This window comes from Staurois parvus, unplaced genomic scaffold, assembly GCF_062004578.1.
Source record: "Staurois parvus isolate SC_StPar_1 unplaced genomic scaffold, SC_StPar_1.0 ptg001621l, whole genome shotgun sequence".
Lineage (NCBI taxonomy): Eukaryota > Metazoa > Chordata > Amphibia > Anura > Ranidae > Staurois > Staurois parvus.
This window is the reverse complement of record NW_028319417.1, coordinates 599,365-620,146: the sequence shown is the minus strand read 5'-3', so window position 1 is coordinate 620,146 and position 20,782 is coordinate 599,365. Positions and strand designations below refer to the sequence as shown.

The window sequence follows — 20,782 nt, the reverse complement described above, 5'->3', positions numbered from 1 at the left end:
GATAGCCAGCACATCAAGGTACTGAAAGCCAGCACAGATAGGCACTGATGGACACTATTGGCCACACTGATGAGGCTACTCTGATCATTGGGGCACTGATAGCCAGCACTGATGGGCCCTGACAACCAGCACCTATGGGCACTGGTAGCCAGCACTGATGGGTATTGACAGTCAGCACTGAGGAGACAATGATAGTCAGCACTCATGGGCACTGATAGCCAGCACTGCTAGGTACTGAAACCCAGCACAGATAGGCGCTGTTGGGCGCACTGATGGGGCTACACTGATCATTGGGGCACTAATGATCAGTGCTCTGATGTCCCCCTGAGAAATGCCACTTACTGCTCTTCTCACTCACTGTCAGAATGAGGAGAGGACTCATGCATGCATGCGCTGACCCCGCCCTGTCATGTGACGTGGCCTACCACTTGGTGGCTGAGTGGCTGTTGTTCCCAGTTGCTTCCACTTTGTTATAATCCCACTAACAGTTGAGCGTGGAATATTTAGTAGCCAGGAAATGTCATGGATGGACTTATTGCACAGGTGACCACCTATCATGGGACCACGCTTGGAGTCACTGAGCTCCTGAGAGCGACCCATTCTTTCACCAATGTTTGTAGAAGCCGTCTGCATGCCTAGGGGCTTGATTGTATACACCTGTGTCCATGGAGGGGATTGGAACACCTGAATCACATGATTCAGAGGGGTTTCCCAATACTTTTGGCAATATAGTGTGTATGCACACATGGGCCACTAGTTATATTTGGGACACCCAGCATTCCCTGTGAATAGCTGTGAACAGAAGCCCCATTGAAAACAATGGGAGGCTGACAGCGATTTGCGACCACTTGCCTGTATTTGCGCATTCACTGGACACAGTCTGTGTACTCTGCGAAGTTATAGAAAGTTCTGATCTGTATTTTTGTTTTGGGCTTGCAAATCTAAGTACTGAAGAGGATATCATACTAGACTCATATATCATTGTTGAGTCAGGCTATTATATTGGTCTGTGCTACAACCAGCTCCAGTAATAACACAGAACTGCCTAACAGAAACAAAATTGGCAGTACATGGTCTGACCAATCAGATCAGTGATATTTGTGAGATGACTGTAGGTTGGCCCCTACTGAGGAGGAATTGCACCTGATGCTTCTATTCCTACTGTATACCCATCATTAGAGATGAACATGGGCTCAGCCAAGGTCAGAAGGACGTTGTCGTGCCAATCAGCTGGGGAATTCCCTGCGACACATCTACAAGTACATAAAGCGGCAGTCAGTATTCATTAGACAGACACTATCGGCTTCCTTCCATTTTGGAGTGAACCCAACCTCATCCCTACCCATCTGAAATGAAGGTAAAAGAGAAGTATGGGATTCTGAAAAAAAAATGATATTCACTTGTCTCCTCTGGTTCTGCACTCAAAACTGAGCAATCGTACACTGCTGATCGCTCAGTTCTCTGGTCCACTCCGGCTCTCTGCTCTGCCTCTTCACAGCTCACTGGAGCATTGGGCTGTGGAGGGGTGGGAGCAGCTGGCTCAGCAGCTTGCTGAGCAGCTCATCCAGCTGCCAGCCCAGGCTTCAGGACAGATTTTGAGCCTACAGTCAGGATCTTTTCATAGCCTGAATGGTACCTAACTGCACTCCTGCGCTCCACAGGAGATGTAGCTTTGGCTATACACCTCCTTTAACAACCTCCCACCCGCCATACAGTAATATGACGGGCACAAGGCGGTTCTCTCATTCTGGGAGGACGTCATATGACGTCCTCCCATTCTCACCACGCATGCGTGGCTCTGGGAGCGTGCAACGTGGCGATCAGTGGTGCAATGTATCCCTCGGACACAGCGGATCACCGATCCATGGAAAGAGCCGAAGATGTCGGCTCGGTCATGTGATCAGCTGTGTCCAATCACAGCTGATCACATGTAAACAGGGAAATGCCGGTTATCGGCATTTCACTCCTCTCGAGCTGTCACACTGACAGGAGAGGAGAGCCGGTAATCGGCATTCCTCAGAGGGGACATGTACACTGATCATCAGGGCACTGATGATCAGTGTGCCCTGATGATCAGTGTAGCCCCAGCAGTGCCACCTGTCAGTGTCCATCAGTGCCAGCTGTCAGTGCTCATCAGTGCCACGTACCAGTGCCTATCAGTGCCACATCAATGCCACATATCAGTGCCTACCAGTGCACATCAATTCCACATATCAGTGCCTACCAGTGCACATCAATGCCACATATCAGTGCCCATATGATCTGCCTTTCAGTGTAGCCTATCAGTGCCAGTCAGTGCCACCTATCAATGCCAATCAGTGCCACCTATCAGTTCTGACAATCAGTGCCGCCTATCAGTGCCAGTCAGTGCCGCCTATCAGTGTGCATCAGTGCCACCTATCAGTGCCCATCAGTGCTGCCTATCAGTGCCAGTCAGTGCCGCCTAACAGTGCCAGTCGGTGCCGCCTAACAGTGCCAGTCAGTGCCGCCTATCAGTGCAATATATATCAGTGCCATATATCAGTGCCATATATCAGTGCTGCCTTTCAGTGCCCATCAGTGATGCCTGTCAATGCCCATCAGTGCCACTTACCAGTGCCTCCTCATCAGTGCCCATCAGTGCTATCTATCAGTGTCCATCATTGCAGCCTTATTAGCACACATCAGTGAAGCAGAAAAATCACTTACTTACAAACTTTTATAACAAAAACTAAGAAAAAACGTTTTTTTTTTCAACATTTTCAGAGGTTTTTGGTTTGTTTAATAAAAAATAAAAAACCCCGAGGGGAGTGTAGCTCGGGGTAGAGTTTCAGTACCAAAAGCGGTAACCCCCCCAAGCTACACTCAGGCTTTGCTCAGGGAGTCCCTGCAGCACTTACCTTGTCCTTCGCTCCCGCGATGCGTCCCCTGCAGTGTCCCCGGCCATCTCCTCCGGCCGATGCCGGCATCCGGCTTCCATGTTCCGGTCCCTGTGACGTCGGGACGTACGGGCGCCGAAGCCGGAACATTTCTGTTTCAAAACATTTTACATACATTTTGTCCCGAGTGCTTTGTCCGGCGCCCTGCCTGCATTTTTACTGTTCTTTCTGCCTGGAAACTTAGAAAAGTCCATGGCGTCCAAAAAGCGTCCCTTTAGGTCAAAATTGGTTTTAGACCGGCTAGAGAACAGCGATAGTAAATTAGAACCACTTGCAGAATTGAGTGATAATGATTCGTGGGGGAAATTCATCATCAGACACTGAAAACGATTCTGCGACTGAGCTCAGCGATGTGCGAACTTGGCGCTCTATTTCAAATTTCAGTGTTTTTGGTTTGATTATATTATTGAATTACATTTATTATTAGATTATTATTTTTTATGATTATTTATTAAATTATAATTTATGATTTCGTGTTTCAAGTTTTATCATATCCGGAATGTTTACTAGACTCTTGTTCGGACAGATTTCAGTGAGTTATTCCTAAATTACAGGCCTACAATAAAAAAAAATACATATTTCCATGCAAAAAAATGGTACCGCTTTCAGCACCAAAAATCTGAAATAATCATACCGCTAGGGAGGTTAAATACTATCAAAATAAAGCTCTATTTGTCACAAAAAAATGATACAAATTTCATATGGGTACAGTGTTGCATGACCGCGCAATTGTCATTCAAAGTGTGACAGCGCTGAAAGCTGGAAATTGGCCTGGGCAGGAAGGGGGTAGAAGTGCCCTGTAGGCAGGAAGGGGGTAGAAGTGCCCTGTAGGCAGGAAGGGGGTAGAAGTGCCCTGTAGGCAGGAAGGGGGTATAAGTGCCCTGTAGGCAGGAAGGGGGTAGAAGTGCCCTGTAGGCAGGAAGGGGGTAGAAGTGCCCTGTAGGCAGGAAGGGGGTAGAAGTGCCCTGTAGGCGAGGGGTTAAGTGAAATGTTATTCTTCTTTTAAATTGTGTGTGCAATTATTAACTGGTACTTTATCAAAAGGTTTAAATGTCCTTGTGTCACCACTAAAACAAATGTAGGGTTAGCACTGCCAAGCACTTAGTGGGAGGTCCTATCAATATTTGATCATTGAATTTAGAGTCCAAAGGGTTTGAACTCTATATCTAAGAGTCATTGGATCAAGTCCAAATACCATAGAGGATCAGCCTGATGACCAGGGAACTAGCACTACCAATGACAGGCTTCTTGTTTTTCTTCTGAGTTACAGTTCACACTGAGGCCTCTCTCCTCTAGGAAAGAATATTTGGCACCTCCCTTCTGTTATGGCAGATTCACCCACAAACCATTCCAGTGCCGGCCAAACACTGCTACAATATACACTCACCAGCCACTTTATTAGGTACACCTGTGCAATAACTTGGCAACACAAATTGCTAATCAGCCAATCACATGCCAACAACTCAATGCATTTAGGCATCTAAATGTGGTGAAGATGACTTGCTGAAGTTCAAACCGAGCATCAGATTGGGGAAGAAAGGGGATGTAAGTGACTTTGAACGTGGCGTGGTTGTTGGTGCCAAACGGGCTGGTCTGAGTATTTCAAAAACTGCTGATCTACTGGGATTTTCACACACAACCATCTCTAGGGTTTACAGAGAATGGCCAGAAAAAGAGAAAATACCCAGTGAGCAGCAGTTGTGTGGAGGAAAATGCCTTGCTGATGTCAGAGGAGAATGGGCAGACTGGTTCCAGATGATAGAAAGGCAACAGTAACTCAAATAACCCCTCGTTACAACCAAGGTATTCAGAATACCATCTCCGAATGCACAACACATCCCACCTTGAAGCAGATGGGCTACAGCAGTAGAAGACCACACGGGTGCCACTCCTGTCAGCTAAGAACAGGAAACGAAGGGTACAATTTGCACAGGATCACCAAAATTGGACAATAGAAGATTGGAAGAATGTTGCCTGGTCTGATTAGTCTGGATTTCAGCTGGGACATTCAGATGGTAAGGTCAGAATTTAGCATAAACAACATGAAAGCATGGATCCATCCTGCCTTGTATCAACGGTTCAGACTGGTGTTGGTGTGTTATGGTGTGGGGAAGATTTTCTTGGCACACTTTGGGCCCCTTAGTACCAATTGAGCAATGTTTAAACGCCACGACCTACCTGAGTATTGCTGCTGACCATGTCCATCCCTTTATGACTCCAGTGTCCCCATCTTCTGATGGCTCCTTCCAGCAGGATAATGCACCATGTCACAAAGCTCAAATCATCTCAAACTGGTTTCTAGAACATGACAATGAGTTCACTGCACTCCAATGGCCTCCACAGTCTCCAGATCTCAATCCAATAGAGCGCCATTGGGATGTGGTGGAACGGGAAATTTGCATCATGGATGTGCAGCTGAAAAAATGTGCAGCAACTGCTTGATGCTATCATGTCAATATGGACCAAAATCTCTGAGGAATATTTCCAACACCTTGTTGATTCTATGCCATGAAGAATGAAGGCGGTTCTGAAGGCAAAAAGGGGTTCAACCCGCTACTAGCAAGATGTACGTAATAAGGTGGCCAGAGAGTGTATATTACATTTTAAGTGATCATCAATTCCAGGATGAAATTATTTTGTACATCCCCTAAATCCAAAGAAAAGTTATGTACTCTACCTTATGTCTGTAAAAACGATGTTGCTTTTCATAAGGTTTTCCTTTATAGAACTGATTCATATCATGCAGTGCTTTTGCCATGGCTTCTACTGTATAATAAATGTGAGGAGGGGTTCCTTCATACACAAAATTAAATAAATTTGGATACCGGAATTCATAGACAGTGCTACCAAAGGTTGCTGGACATAATATGGATTTATTTCTATTTTCTTTGTTTGCAGACATGCACCTTGCAAGTGATAAATGATTTAGAGAATCTGTTACATTGTTTAAGTTTTTCATCTTATCGGCTTCATCAAAAAAATTTTCTTTACCAGGAAAGATTATTGGATATAGTTCCACAGCCAGGCTACCATTAAATACAATCATTGGAGTATATATTGAAGGGCTGGGAGACCACGGAGGAGGAAAAATAAATGTTTTATTATAGAAAGCGTCCTGATACATAAAAAGTACAGGCTCGCTTAGATAAGATCCACAAACTACAACAACTGTAGCATTGGATTTCATAACCAAAGTAATGATATTTTGCATTGTATAGCCCACACTGATTTTATCATGCTGCTTATAAGGTCCTATAGATATTTTAAACTCAACACAAATGCCATTACTATTCAGGAACTTTGTTAACATGTCCCCAACTGTGTCTCCCTCATCATCTTTCGATGCCAATATTCCAACCCACGTCCAGCCGAACTGTTTCAACAAATTAACTATAGCCATATATTGAACGTGGTCATTTTGAAGTGTCCTGAAGACATGAGGATAAAGGAATCTATTGGTTAGAGAATGGTCTGTAGCTCCATAACTGATCTGAAAAATAAAAAAAGTCATTATTTTCAGTGTTTATAGCCAATATATTAGAAATATTTCCAAAGGCCCAAAAGTTCCAAAAAGCCATATCAAAGCTAGGTATATTATAGTTGGATATTTATATATTTATATATATTATATTTATATATTTATAGTTGGATGTTTATAGAGATAAAAATCTTTATTTGTGCAATCTATAATATTGGCTTCAAGAGATAGATCTTTCAGATTTATATGGATGTGGCAGCAAAGCATTGTATGACCTAGCAAAGCAAGTCATGATGGAAGAACATCTGGACTTTCGGGTCAAGATATACAGTATAAATGTTGATACAGCAGTAATACTACCACTGCTAAATGTGACAGCGTCCTGCTCAGGCTCCTGGCAGAGCTATAACAACCAGTGACTCATTCACACCATTACATTCAGATGCCAGCCTTTGTAAACAGGGGAAGGGGATAGTGTAAAAAAACAGCATGAGGTCCACGTCAAAATTCATACTAGTCCTTTTAGGTCTGGAATTAATTTTCTGTGGGTACCTCTTGAAGAAAAAAACCCTGTAGTTTCCCCCTAAAATTGAGGTATGGATATTGTATTTTAACCACTTAAGGACCACCCTATAGCTGTTTTCCTGCTGCAGGGTGGTCACGTACAATATATACAGTGGGGCAAAAAAGTATTCAGTCAGCCACCAATTGTGCAAGTTCTCCCACTTAAAAAGATGAGAGAGGCCTGTAATTGGCATCATAGGTAGACCTCAACTATGAGAGACAAAATGAGAAAACAAATCCAGACAATCACATTGGCTGATTTGGAAAGAATTTATTTGCAAATTATGGTGGAAAATAAGTATTTGGTCAATATCAAAAGTTCATCTCAATACTTTGTTATATATCCTTTGTTGGCAATGACAGAGGTCAAACGTTTCCTGTAAGTCTTCACAAGGTTGGCACACACTGTTTATAAGGTATTAATAGTGCCGCGCTCCTATTTGTATACATATATATCTCTATGTCTCTCTGGAATTTAGGGGTCAGATGTAGAGAAAAGAAAAACAAACCATTGTGCCTTATCCTTTTAAAAGTGGAAATTTATTTCTGCCTGTAGCGATATTGCACAGCGATACACAGTTCCTTGGTAGTCCAGGGCGGCATAAATATCACAGTCAATAGTGGGTGAGCAATCCTGTACCTCTGCTCTCCCTCCCTGCCTGCCTCTGTCTGCGTTGGAATCGCCGAGCCTTGCCGCTGCAACGTCGTGACGTCAGAGCCCCTCCCCTACGCATTGCGTCACAGGGTCACGTGACTTCATCAGGGGGATAATGATTGGATAAAGCACAATGGTTTGTTTTTCTTTTCTCTACATCTGACCCCTAAATTCCACATGGGTGAGAGGAGGAAATGAGAAGGAGATGACCCCTGGAGGGGAATAAGGAGAGAGAGCTGGTCTTTATATCGGTGTATGAGCAGTTGTAAAAGGAGAAAGAGGAGAGTACAGGAGTACCTACATCTACACCTTGGTACATCTAAATACACAGAGCATCTACCCACCGATCCTGGAAGGATCAAAAAGTTTATTTGCCTGAATTCATTCAGGCAAACTTAAAGGTGAGCGCATAGGGAGACCATAAGGCACCTGGCGAGAGGGAACAAGGATTCACCTGCACTTTGGCACTTGTTTATAAAGACTTTATTTATTTATTTATTTATTCATGTATTACACTTATGCACGTGCACATTGGAATATATTTTTGCACTAATATTGCCGGATTGATCACATATAATTAGAGTGGCACTAATTATATTTATATCTATATTGATTCATTTATTTATTCATTATTTACATTATATCAAGGTCCTATATTGATTATTATTTATTACACAAATTTAGGTTATGTGTGTATTGGCAATATATTGGTAATCATTTAATCATATTAGTTTCTGGAATATCACTTATCATTGTATTAATTAAGTAGAATGAGCACAGATTGGATATAGAGACATAGAGATATATATGTATACAAATAGGAGCGCGGCACTATTAATACCTTATATACTGATCTGACACTACCAAGTGAGTTTGTGTAAGTGCCAGCGCACCTAACACAAAAAACTAGCAAATAATTGTTTAACACCCACAGAATACCTCATTCTTAATAGCTCACAAGGACTCACATTATATATGGCACACACTGTTGCTGGTATGTTGGCCCATCCTCCATGCAGATCTCCTCTAGAGCAGTGATGTTTTGGGGCTGTCGCTGGGCAACACGGACTTTCCACTCCCTCCAAAGGTTTTCTATGGGGTTGAGATCTGGAGACTGGCTAGGCCACTCCAGGACCATGAAATGCTTCTTACGAAGCCACTCCTTTGTTGCCCGGGTGGTATGTTTGGGATCATTGTCATGTTGGAAGACCCAGCCACGTTTCATCTTCAATGCCCTTGCTGATGGAAGGAGGTTTGCACTCAAAATCTCACGATACATGGCCCCATTCATTCTGTCCTGTACATGGATCAGTCGTCCTGGTCCCTTTGCGGAGAAACAGCCCCAAAGCATGATGTTGCCACCCCCATGCTTCACAGTAGGTATGGTGTTCTTTGGATGCAACTCAGCATTCTCTCTCCTCCAAACATGACGAGTTGTGTTTCTACCAAACAGTTCTATTTTGGTTTCATCTGACCATATGACATTCTCCCAATCCTCTTCTGGATCATCCAAATGCTCTCTAGCAAACTTCAGACGGGCCCGGACTGACAGACTGGCTTAAGCAGGGGGACATATCTGGCACTGCTGGATCTGAGTCCCTGGCGGCGTAGTGTGTTACTGATGGTAGCCTTTGTTACGTTGGTCCCAGCTCTCTGCAGGTCATTCACTAGGTCCCCCCGTGTGGCCTGGGATTTTAGCTCACCGTTCTTGTGATCATTTTGACCCCACGGGGTGAGATATTGCGTGGAGCCCCAGATCGAGGGAGATTATCAGTGGTCTTGTATGTCTTCCATTTTCTAATTATTGCTCCCACAGTTGATTTGTTCACACCAAGCTGCTTGCCTATTGCAGATTCAGTCTTCCCAGCCTGGTGCAGGTCTACAATTTTGTTTCTGGTGTCCTGCGACAGCTCTTTAGTCTTCACCATAGTGGAGTTTGGAGTGTGACTGTTTGAGGTTGTGGACAGGTGTCTTTTATACTGATAACAAGTTCAAACAGGTGCCATTGATACAGGTAATAAGTGCAGGACAGAGGAGCCTCTTAAAGAAGAAGGTACAGGTCTGTGAGAGCCAGAAATCCTGCTTGTTTGTAGGTGACCAAATACGTATTTTCCACCATAATTGGCAAATAAATTCTTTCCAAATCAGCCAATGTGATTGTCTGGATTTGTTTTCTCATTTTGTCTCTCATAGTTGAGGTCTACCTATGATGCCAATTACAGGCCTCTCTCATCTTTTTAAGTGGGAGAACTTGTACAATTGGTGCCTGACTAAATACTTTTTTGCCCCACTGTATATATATATATATATATATATATATATATATACACACACAGGGTATCCAGAAAGTATTCACAGCTCTTAACTTTTGCCACATTTTGTTGTTACAGCCTTATTCCATAATGGATTAAATTCATTTTTTTCCTCAATATTCTACAAACAATACCTCATAATGACAACATGAAAAAAGTGTGTTTTGAAGTCTTTGCAATTTATTAAAAATAGAAAATGAAAAAAAAACTACATGTACATAAGTATTCACAGTCTTTGCCATGACACTCAAAGTTGAGCTCTTGTGCATCCTGTTCCCACTGATCATCCTTGAGATCTTTCAAGGATGAAAACTTGATTGGGGTCCACCTGTGGGAAATTCAGTTGATTGGACATGATTAGGAAAGGCATAAACCTGACTATAAAAGGTCCCACAGTTAGCAGTACATGTCAGAGCACAAACCATGCCATGAAGTCCAAGGAATTATCCGTAGACCTCTGAGACAGGATTGTATCAAGGCACAGATCTGGGGAAGGGTATAGAACATTTTCTGCAGCATTGAAGGTCCCAATGAGCACAGTCACAGTCCGTACATTGAAGAAGTTTGGAACCACCAGGAATCTTCCTAAAGTTGGCTGCCCAGTCATTCAGTGGTCAATCAAACTTTAATATAGTGGATACAGAGAAAGTATTAGAGGCATCAGGTACATCAACAACAATAGCATAAACCAGTAGCTAAGAACAGACCTGAAGCCTGGGTTCACACTTGTGTGGTGCAGCATGCCGCATGTGATTCGCACAGGAACCGCACCGCATTACTGTGCAAATCACATGCAAATTCTGTGTGGTGCGATTTGAGCCATACATTTAGTATGGCTCAAATCGCACCACATTCACACCAAAAAGGTGCAGGACCCTTTTTTTAGTCCGCACTAAAATCACACCCAAGTTCAGACATCGGTAAATTGAGAGGCTTCTGACCAAGCTGCTAATTCCAGTTTGAAGGTGCCCCTAGAGAGGACAGACTTCACCTGCATACACCAAATCAATGCAAGAGAAAGTATTATAGGATGCCAAGTTGCAAGTGTACGTTCTCCTGGAAGGATCCCTCCATCTTCAGACATCGGTAAAGTGAGAGGCTTCTGACCAAGCTGCTAATTTCAGTTTGAAGATGCCCACAGGGACATTTTAACAGAAAAAACTCCCTTTTGCGCTAAAATGGAGCCCTAACCCTCAAGAAGCTAACACTAACCTCTTACCAATGTGAATAAAGTGAACAAATATATAATAAACAGTGCAGCGCTATAAATGTGAATAAATAAATATATATATCCCACAACCAATATAACAAATCCCCCAGTGTACAAAAAGGTTACACTAATAAAAAGAGCAAAGAGTGATTATTTGATGTTTTTGATTTTGAGTGTTGATAGGACACTGATCACTTTCACATATTTTATAATCCCGGTGGGAATGTACATGTTGCACTTTTTATTAGTTTAACCTCTTTGTACACTGGGGGGTTTGTTGTATTGGTTGTGAGAGATATATATTTATTTATTCACATTTATAGCGCTGCACTGTTTATTATATATTTGTCCACAGGGACATTTTGTCTATCCAAGGGTCAGGAGCCACAATGAAGTCACCCAGTATCAAAATACTAATAGTGGAGTAGGCAACTAAATGAGCCACTATGGTATATATACGACCTAACAGATGATATAGGAGGAAGTTACAATCCAACCAATACCACCTCCAAAGAGTCTATAACCGCATGAATTTTAACATAGTTAGCATCCGAGTCCAACTCCAAAGCCAATAACTGAAAGAAAATGGAATTATGTATTGGAGACTCAACTCTCTGGAATAGTTGGTGTATTTGAAATGATAGTGATGTCCTATCCATGTTTTTTTTAGAAGAACCCCCCATCAAATGCATCTACTGGAAGATACATATGTGAGGGTGATACTCTTAAAAATTTAAATACCAGATAACTCCTAATGTGGAAGTTAAGCACTGTTGTGTTCCACGTTCCAAGAGACTATAGTACAGGTATACATCTAAGAGTATAGGGCAATATTAGCCAACAGGAGCACTCGGATACCCAATCATAGGACATCAAAATAACATACACAAAGCAACAGAGAAGATACTCATAAGGACACCAGAGTACACTCAATATGCTGCAAAATAACAGATACAACAACAAAACTAAAAACTAATCCCCCACCCCTCACCCCACCTCATACCTAAAACAAATCATGGCAGTAATACCAATAAGTGGGTACAATGTGTAAAAGGCATCTAGTGCAAAAAGAGCAACACCAGAATAAGTAGAAAAATACTTATGAACTCAATCCTGGAGTGTGGGTGCGGTCTCCCAGCCAAAGGCTGAGGGCATATTCTTAAGCATTTACCAACACAAAAAGAACAATGTTCCATATAAAGAAGATTGCAGGATCAACAAGGATAGTCATTATAGAAATAAAAGTAACACAGTGAGTCTCAGAGGACTAGAATAGGCCCTAGGATGACCAACAGCATGACATGGCCCCTGAAATGTCACTTCAAACACGCTCCAGAGCTGTAGAGACATAAGGAGCCCAGTCGAAGAAGCAAGGAGAATCAACACCATCAAAGGATCACATGCCAAAAGATTCTCAGTACCAGGAACATCCTTAGCAGGGAATCCAAACTGTGTAAAAGAAGGAAAAAGGTGGACAACTATCAATGCTGCAAAAGGCAAGCTGATGCTGGCCAAAAAAGATAATCAATTAAATGAAAATGGAAAATAAAAAAATTATTAACCACTTGAGCTCCAGAGGATTTACCCCCCTTAATGACCGGGCCTCTTTTTGCTACTCGGCGCTGCACTAATTCAACTGATAATTGCGCGGTCATGCAATGCTCCACCCAAACGAAATTTACGTCCTTTTTTCACATAAATAGAGCTTTCTTTTGGTGGTTTTTGATCATCTGTGCGCTTTTTATTTTTCACGCTATAAACATAAAAAGGCCAAAAATTTTGAAGAAAAACAATATTTTTTACTTTCAGCTATAAAAAATATAGTAAACTCAAAGTTGGTTATAAATTTAGGCCAAAATGTATTCTGCTCCATGTTTTTGGTAAAAAAAAATCCCAATAAGTGTATATTGATTGCTTTGTGTGGAAGTTATAGCGTCTACAAACTATGGTATAAATACTGCAATTTACACCATTTTTCTGCTATACAGCGCTGCGCTAATTTAACGGACAATTGCGCGGTCATGCAATACGGTACATAAATGAATATTTGAACGCCTCTGCGGTTTTTATTTTTTGCGCTATAAAAAAAAAGGCTGACAATTTTGAGAAAAAAAAACAATATTTTGGACTTTTTGCTATAAAACATGTCCAGTAAAAAAAAATATGCAAAAATCAAATTTAGTCCTAAATTTCTGCCAAAATGCATTCTGTGACACGTATTTGCTAAAAAAAAAACCCAATACGTGTAAATTAATTGGTTTACGTGAAAGTTATAGCGTTTACAAATGGCGGGAAAGAAACTGGGATTTTTAGGGTTTTTTTTATACTAATAATGGTGGCGATCAGCGAATTATGGCGGCGATCAGGGACTTATGGCAGCGACCAGCGACTTATGGCGGGACTGCGGGACTGCGGCGGACATTCTGACATTGGGGGGTACTGACTTGGGGTCACTGACATCCGCAAAAACACTAATACAGTGATCAGCGCAAAAAAAAAAAAGCTGACACTGTACTAATGGCAATGGGGAGGAAGGGGTTAACTTAATTTTGCAGGGAAGGGTTATAGGAGTGAGGGGAGTGTTTTACTAGGGGGCGGGGGTGTGTACTGGGCGGGACAAGGCTGATCGAGAAAGAGAAACTGTTCTTTCTTGATCAGCTCATCCTCGAGCTGACAGGGAAGTGACAGACAGCACAGCTACTGCAGCTGTGCTGTCTGTCACTGTTTGCCGCCGATCGCCGGAACATAGCCGCTAACGAGTGGCTGTGACCTGGCGACTGACATCTGTAGGGGTGATCCTGAGATCTGTGACCTGGTATTAACACGCAGCCCAATCCATCTCCACCATTAGGAGCTCTGGTGAATACCGGTTAATACTTAGACCCCACACCTCAGGTGAACCTGCGTCATTCCCAGGGGGATCCGCTGGTGTACCTATACTGCTGGTTTCAGGTAAGCCTTTTACTGCTATAGCAACTGGTCTCTGAACCCGACCTTACACCGTGACACTGGGACTGCAGAGTCTGGCAGTAACTCTTCCCACTGAGCTACCTTAGATGCTGAACAGCACTTTCTGTTTGCCAGATTATTGTGCCTTCTCCAGCCAATATCTCGCTCTTGTCTCTCCTGCTGCTGTCCGTACTTTACTGACCTTTGGCTTGTTCCTTGACTCCACTTCCACATGATCCCAAACTGTAACCATCTGTGACCAACCTTTGGCTTGTTTACTGGCTATGCTGCTGTTTGATCCCCATTTGCTATATCTGCTACTGGACCCTGGCTTGTTCACCTCCTGGTGAGGCGATCCTGAGGACCACAACCTGGAACTAACATGCAGCAAAACCCATCTCCACCATCAGGAGCTCTGGTGAATACTGGTTAGTGATTTGACCTCGCACCTCAGGTGAACCTGTGCCATTGGCCAGGGTGACCTGTTTGTATACCATCCTGCTGGTTGGTGGGAGCTTTTCTGCTGCTATAGCCAGGGCTGTGGATAAGAGGGTACCACCAGTTCTCCTGTATGAGACCCAGCCCAGCAGGGGAGCCCAGGCAGCAGGATTAAATCAGATGAGGGCAGAGAGGGTGGCTTCTTCTCCTCTTCCTCCAGCTGGCTTTCAGCTGCAATAGAGAGAGCCATACAGCGGGTCAGTTCCAGTAATTGCCCCCACCACACCCATCACCCTCCCTGTGCACCATACGCATCCCCCTGCTGCCCAGGCCCTTCTGTGTGCCCCCACCCCACAGTGCTTCTGTAACGGAACCGGTACCCGACCGCACTTGGGTATATTCCGTTATACCACAGCTTCCCCTGTCCGAACACCATCCACGGACCACACCCTTGAAATCCCTCAGGAAATAGACAGCACCCAGCTCTTCTTAAAACAGGAAGCCAACAAATTTTAACTCAACACACAGGATATATACAGAGGGCGGGGAAACACAACCAGGAACAGGAAATACATCATCAGCCCATCCTATCAGTGGGAAGGGCTACAGGGAACCACCCCAACCAACCCAAGACACAGAACAATGGGATAGCACATGGCAAGCAAACAATGGACAGCCATGTGGCCCCGAACAAAGGAATGGCCACATGGCAGTAGACAATGGGCAACCACATGGCAGGGACAAAGGAACACACACTATACACAATACTGGGACATTCACATTTATACCCTGTACCCCTTAACAGGCACAGGGTGGGTTAAACATAATGAAGGGAACATGAGCTGACCAAGCGGTCCCCCCACCCCCAAAAGTCACTCCCGTCACAGCTTCCGGCTCCCCTCCTCTCCATTCCACCGGCATCTGCAAGCACACAATAAGATCCTTCAGGATGGAGAGTGGGGAATGGGTCTGCTAATTATGTCACATTTACCAGGCCTTTCCTTTCCTGAATGAACACAATGAGGGATATGTAACAATTACTTACTGTGTTCATTCATAACTGAAGCTTCTTTTTTTTTTTCAGTGGAGGGGCCCTGCCAGGTTTTCTATATGGGCCCCCGTGGTTTCTAACAGCAGCCCTAGCTATAGCTACTGGCCTCCGATTCTGACACCTGACCATGACATTATTATTCAGTTTATATTTATATTTCTATTGCAATTAGAGATGAGCGAATCGAACTTGGCGAAGTGGAATTCGTTTCGAATATTAGGAAAAATTTGATTCGCACCGAATCCGAAAATTAGCAAACTTCGGATGCACGAATCAAATTTTTCCCGATCGGCCGATTTTCATCCCTTCTACAGCTGGCAAAAAGTGTCCCTGCAGAGAGCTCCGCTATTTCTGACAGTTCTCTGACAGTTCCTTCACATTTACAGCGGTTGAAACATTGTATCTATTTGTTTCCATTTAGGATACAGATGTTTTTATTCGGAAACAGATACAATGTTTCAACCGCTGTAAATGTGAAGGAACTGTCAGAGAACTGTCAGAAATAGCGGAGCTCTCTGCAGGGACACTTTTTGCTGTACTGGAATTCTTCTTCCTCTTCTTCTCCTCCTCCTCCTCCTCTTCTTCCTCTTCTTCCTCTTCTTCCTCTTCTTCCTCTTCTTCCTCTTCTTCCTCTTCCTGCTCTTCCTCCTCTTCCTCCTCCTCCTCCTCCTTCCCTCCTCCTCCTCCTCCTCCTCCTCCTCCTCCTCCTCTTCCTCCTCCTCCTCCTCCTCTTCTTCCTCCTCCTCCTCCTCCTCTTCTTCCTCCTCCTCCTCCTCTTCTTCCTCCTCCTCCTCCTCCTCTTCTTCCTCCTCCTCCTCCTCCTCTTCTTCCTCTTCTTCCTCTTCTTCCTCCTCCTCCTCCTCCTCCTCCTCCTCCTCCTCTTCTTCTTCTTCTTCCTCTTCCTCCTCCTCCTCCTCTTCTTCATCCTCATCTTCTTCTTCATCCTCATCTTCTCCTTCTTCTTCATCCTCGTCTTCGTGCCCCCCCAAATGAGTGAAGATCGACGGCACTCATCTGCATGTCATACTGACTGACAGTATTATTTCTCTTCCCCAGCAGACTCCAAGGGCATTTAAATTAAAGGTACAGTGTTCTGCACTAATATAAAGGCTCTCTGAAGCCTAGAAACCCTTTTAATAAGATAAATTCGCATCGAATCGAATTTATTCCGCAAATTCGGCAAATCAGCCGAATCGAATTTTTGAATAATTCGCTCATCTCTAATTGCAATGTGTTTGTGACCTGCATTTGAGATTCACTAAATTAACATTGATACGCGCTGTAGACTGCAACTGCAGTGCATTTTGAACTCAGTGCGGGAAATGCAAATGGAAAGGTTTCCCACACCACATTTTGGTGTGAACTGGCCCTTAGAAGCACAGTTGGCCAAATAGCGATAAAGGAATGATTTGAAAGACTCCTTCCACTACAATAAAAGGAGGAATAATTATCATCTATTTTTGGATAGCAGAAGGAGGCAACAGATAATCATATGGCAGTATGAGTAGATGACCCAAGTGCTGGAGAGTCAGTGACTGTGTGTGGCTTTTGGGCTTTTGATATTAGCCACCTGTCAGCATTAGAGATTCTGTGGGACATTTGGTTCAGATCAGCAAGATAGAGAAGAGTCCTCAAAGTATTCAGTTTACCAGATTTGGGGTATTCCATGCTCCCCTTACCCCATCCAAGTTCACTGTTACAATACAATCATAAAAAGACACTCCTACACTGTTCATTCAAGCCAGTGAAAGAGGGGGAAAAAATGTTGTGAGCGGGGGAGGAATCAAGTGCACCAGCGGCTCCTTAGGGAGTGCACTACATGCATAAGCCATTGATTAAAATAACATCAATTAATTCCACTCTTCTGCTCATGAAACCTACCTGGTCACAGGAATTTGCAGTCCCTGTTACCATGCCATCACACCAGTAACATGTGTCAAAAAGTATTAACATAGGTAGACTATGAGCAATTCAATACAATAAGGAATTATTAAATCACATTAAATTCAGCGGCGTTTGATGCAATCCCTATTTTGTTCATTGTAGCTTTACTTCATTGGAATGTTATGATTTGTGGGTTTAGTATTATCTTGAAGAGAGGTAAAAAAAGATTTAGCACCTACTTGTGTATATCCATAGATCCCCAGTATTTGCGCCATTGGAATAGTTGTCACTGAAAAATGATTTCCTATAAAACCCACCAATCTGTCTTCTCCAGAACATGAGTAATTAGGAACTGTCTTCTGTGGCCCAGATAACATGCTTAGAATATTCCTTACTGCCATACTAGTGTATAAACATGAATCTGTTACATGAAATCCCAGTGTAATATTGGGTAATATTTCTGGATTCTGGTTAATGTTGTTTATGGCAAAATTTAAAGCAAGAACATTCAAAAATAACTTTGGATCCCTTCTGTAAAGGAAAAATATTTGTTAGGTAATGGTAAAATGTATTTTCCTATTCTTTTAACTATTTTTTAGGCAACATTAAAAAAGGTGTTATATACAATGTACTTGATGCATAGGAGATGCCTATACTGCCATATTGTTGTTGGTTATCCACATAGCAGGAACCACTAAACATAAGAAAAAGTATTATTTTGATTCGTGAATTTTCGTGGCATTAAAAATCTCTATAACCTTAGGTATTTATGTAAACTATTGTATGGAACCATCATGTTGCATCTTATATGTCTTAAAGCGGTAGTAAACCACAGGAAAGAAAAAAAAAATCCCCTGCAAAGTAATGTCATGATGTGCTAGTATGCATCTCACAGTATGTAAAACTTACCTCAAAATGAAGCCCTCCAGCGGTGGGCTGTTCCATCTTCATCCGTCTTCCTTCCAGGTCCACGAGCTCTGGCAGCCTGACAGGCCGGGCCACGATGACGTCACTCCCACACATGTGCGCAGGAGTCCGGGCCATGGCGCATAGCTCTGAAGGAAGGGCATGGATGAACAGGATAAACAGCAGTGGAGAAGGCTGGGGGAAGGGGGGGATAGGAACTGGCACCTAAAGGTGGGGGTTGGCACAGGGGCGGACTGACCATTTGGAAACTCGGGCACTGCCCGAGGGCCCAGGGTCAGTAGGGGGCCCCATGAGATGCCCCTGGTACCTTTTTCATAGGCTTTTTTGAGTTTGGGCAAGGACACAGGGGCCCCATGATCCCCTATTGCCCAGGGGCCCCATGAGTTGTCAGTCCGCCCTTGGGTTGGCAGCGCAGGGACCTGTTTGTGGTCTACCTGTCACCTGCCCATTGGACCATGATCGATAGGTTGCCAACCATTGGTTTAGATAAAGGAAAAAGGGGGACTTGCAGGATCAACGAGGTATTTGACATAAAATGAGGCAATAAAGGAATGCAGACTATAATGTGATATACAGTTAGGTTCATATATATTTGGACATAGGCACAATTTTAGTTTTTTTCAGGTATTTACCAAAACATATTCAATCTATATTTATATAATGGATATGGGCTGAAAGTGCACACTCTTGGGTTTAATTTGAGGGTATGTATATCCAAATTGGAGGAAGGGTTTAAAAATTACAGCGCTTAAGAGTAGCCACCCCCCTTTTTCAAGGGACCAAAAGTAATTGGACAGTTAAATATAAACATAAATAAAATGATTATGTACAGTATGATATTTTGTTGAGAATCCTTTACTGGCAATGACTGCCTGAAGTCTGGAACCCATGGACATTACCATTCAAAAAGGGGGGATGGCTACTCTTAAGAGCTGTAATTCCTAAACCTTTCCTCCAATTTGCATGTACATACCCTCAAATTGAACCTGAGAGAGTGCACTTTCAGCCCATTATATAACTATAGCTTGAATATGTTTTAGTAAATACCTGAAAGTATCTAAAATTGTGCCTGTGTCCAAATATATATGGACCTAACTGTATATACATAGACCAACTTACAAGGAGATCACTTTTTTTTATAAGTAACACACATTAGGTGCCTCTGATTTTGATTTTATTTACTTGGAGTCCTAAAATCTCGGTGAAATTATTTAAAGTTTTTATCAGATTGGAAAGAGTAGTCACTGGAGAGATTGTAAGAGAGGAGCGCAGCTACCTAAATATACCATTTATTTAAAAAATTCAATGAAATTAAAAACCATAAATATGCATCCACATGTAAAATGTATTAAAAAAAGCATATCCATAAGTCTCCAGCAGATGGTAGCCTTCCAGGTGGTCATTGTTGAGCAAGCCCTTTCCAGTAGTTGTGATGTAAGGTTTTTAGAGCCAGGAAATCAGCCAAGGGAACACCAGAAAGAACCAGCAGGAGCAACAGACTGTATGTGTATATTACATGGGTGATAACCTGTCACGGATAGAGGTCAGAGTCAGGGACAAATAGCTATAGCAGTAGAGAGACTCACAACCACCAGCAAGATGACGCCGGCCAACCTGAGGTGCAGGATCTAAGTACTAACTAGTATTCACCAGAGCTCCTGATGGGTTTTCCTAAATGTTAGTACCAGGTCCTGGTCCTCAGGATCTCCCCATCAGGAGATGAGCAAGCCGGGGTCCAGTAGCAAATATGGCAGGTAGGGATAAAACATAAGCGTAGTCAGTAAACAAGCCAAAGGCTGGTAACAAACTGTTGCAGTTGGGATCAAGCATATTTGCGGAACAAGCTAAAGGGTGGTAGCGAGAATACGGATGGAAGCAGGAGTGACCAGCTGCGGACTGACCATTTGTAAACTTGGACACTGCCTGAGGGCCCGGGGTCAGTAGGGGGCCCCATGAGATGCCCCTGGTATCTTTTTCATAGGCTTTTTTGAGTTTGGGCAAGGACACAGGGGCCCCATGATCCCCTATTGAAGGGGGCCCCATGAGTTGTCAGTCCGCCCCTGGGAGTGACATGAGGGAGACATTGGCTGGAGAGAGCACAATAATCTGGCAAACAGAAAGTGAGGAGACATGGCTTAAATCAGGAAGTTCATGAGAGTTCAAGGTTAAAAAAAAAAAACAAGGTTCAATGCAGGATCGTTCAAGGAATTTTCCAGGGAGCTGTGCATCATTTCAGGTGGCTCAGCAAGAAGAGATATTACCAGACACAGCAGAGGTACTGTGTACAGATCCAGACCCTGACAGTACTCCCCTCCTCTGCTGACACTCCCTCAAATCTTAGGGCAGGTTTGTGAAGAAATCTCTGGTGGAATTATCTTGTTAATCTAGGGGCATAA

The 20,782-nt window shown here is 43.2% G+C and overlaps 1 protein-coding gene across 1 annotated transcript in view; it reads right to left on the bottom strand.

Annotated features, from left to right (window-relative positions):
• The window catches only part of LOC149435046 (vomeronasal type-2 receptor 26-like), a 102,167-nt gene that overhangs the window by 41,951 nt on the left and 39,434 nt on the right, over nt 1-20,782 (bottom strand). Inside the window, exon 2 of the mRNA XM_089663070.1 lies at nt 1,163-1,253. Within this exon, the coding sequence (XP_089519196.1) occupies nt 1,163-1,253 (91 nt within the window). The remainder of the gene's footprint in view (nt 1-1,162; nt 1,254-20,782) is intronic.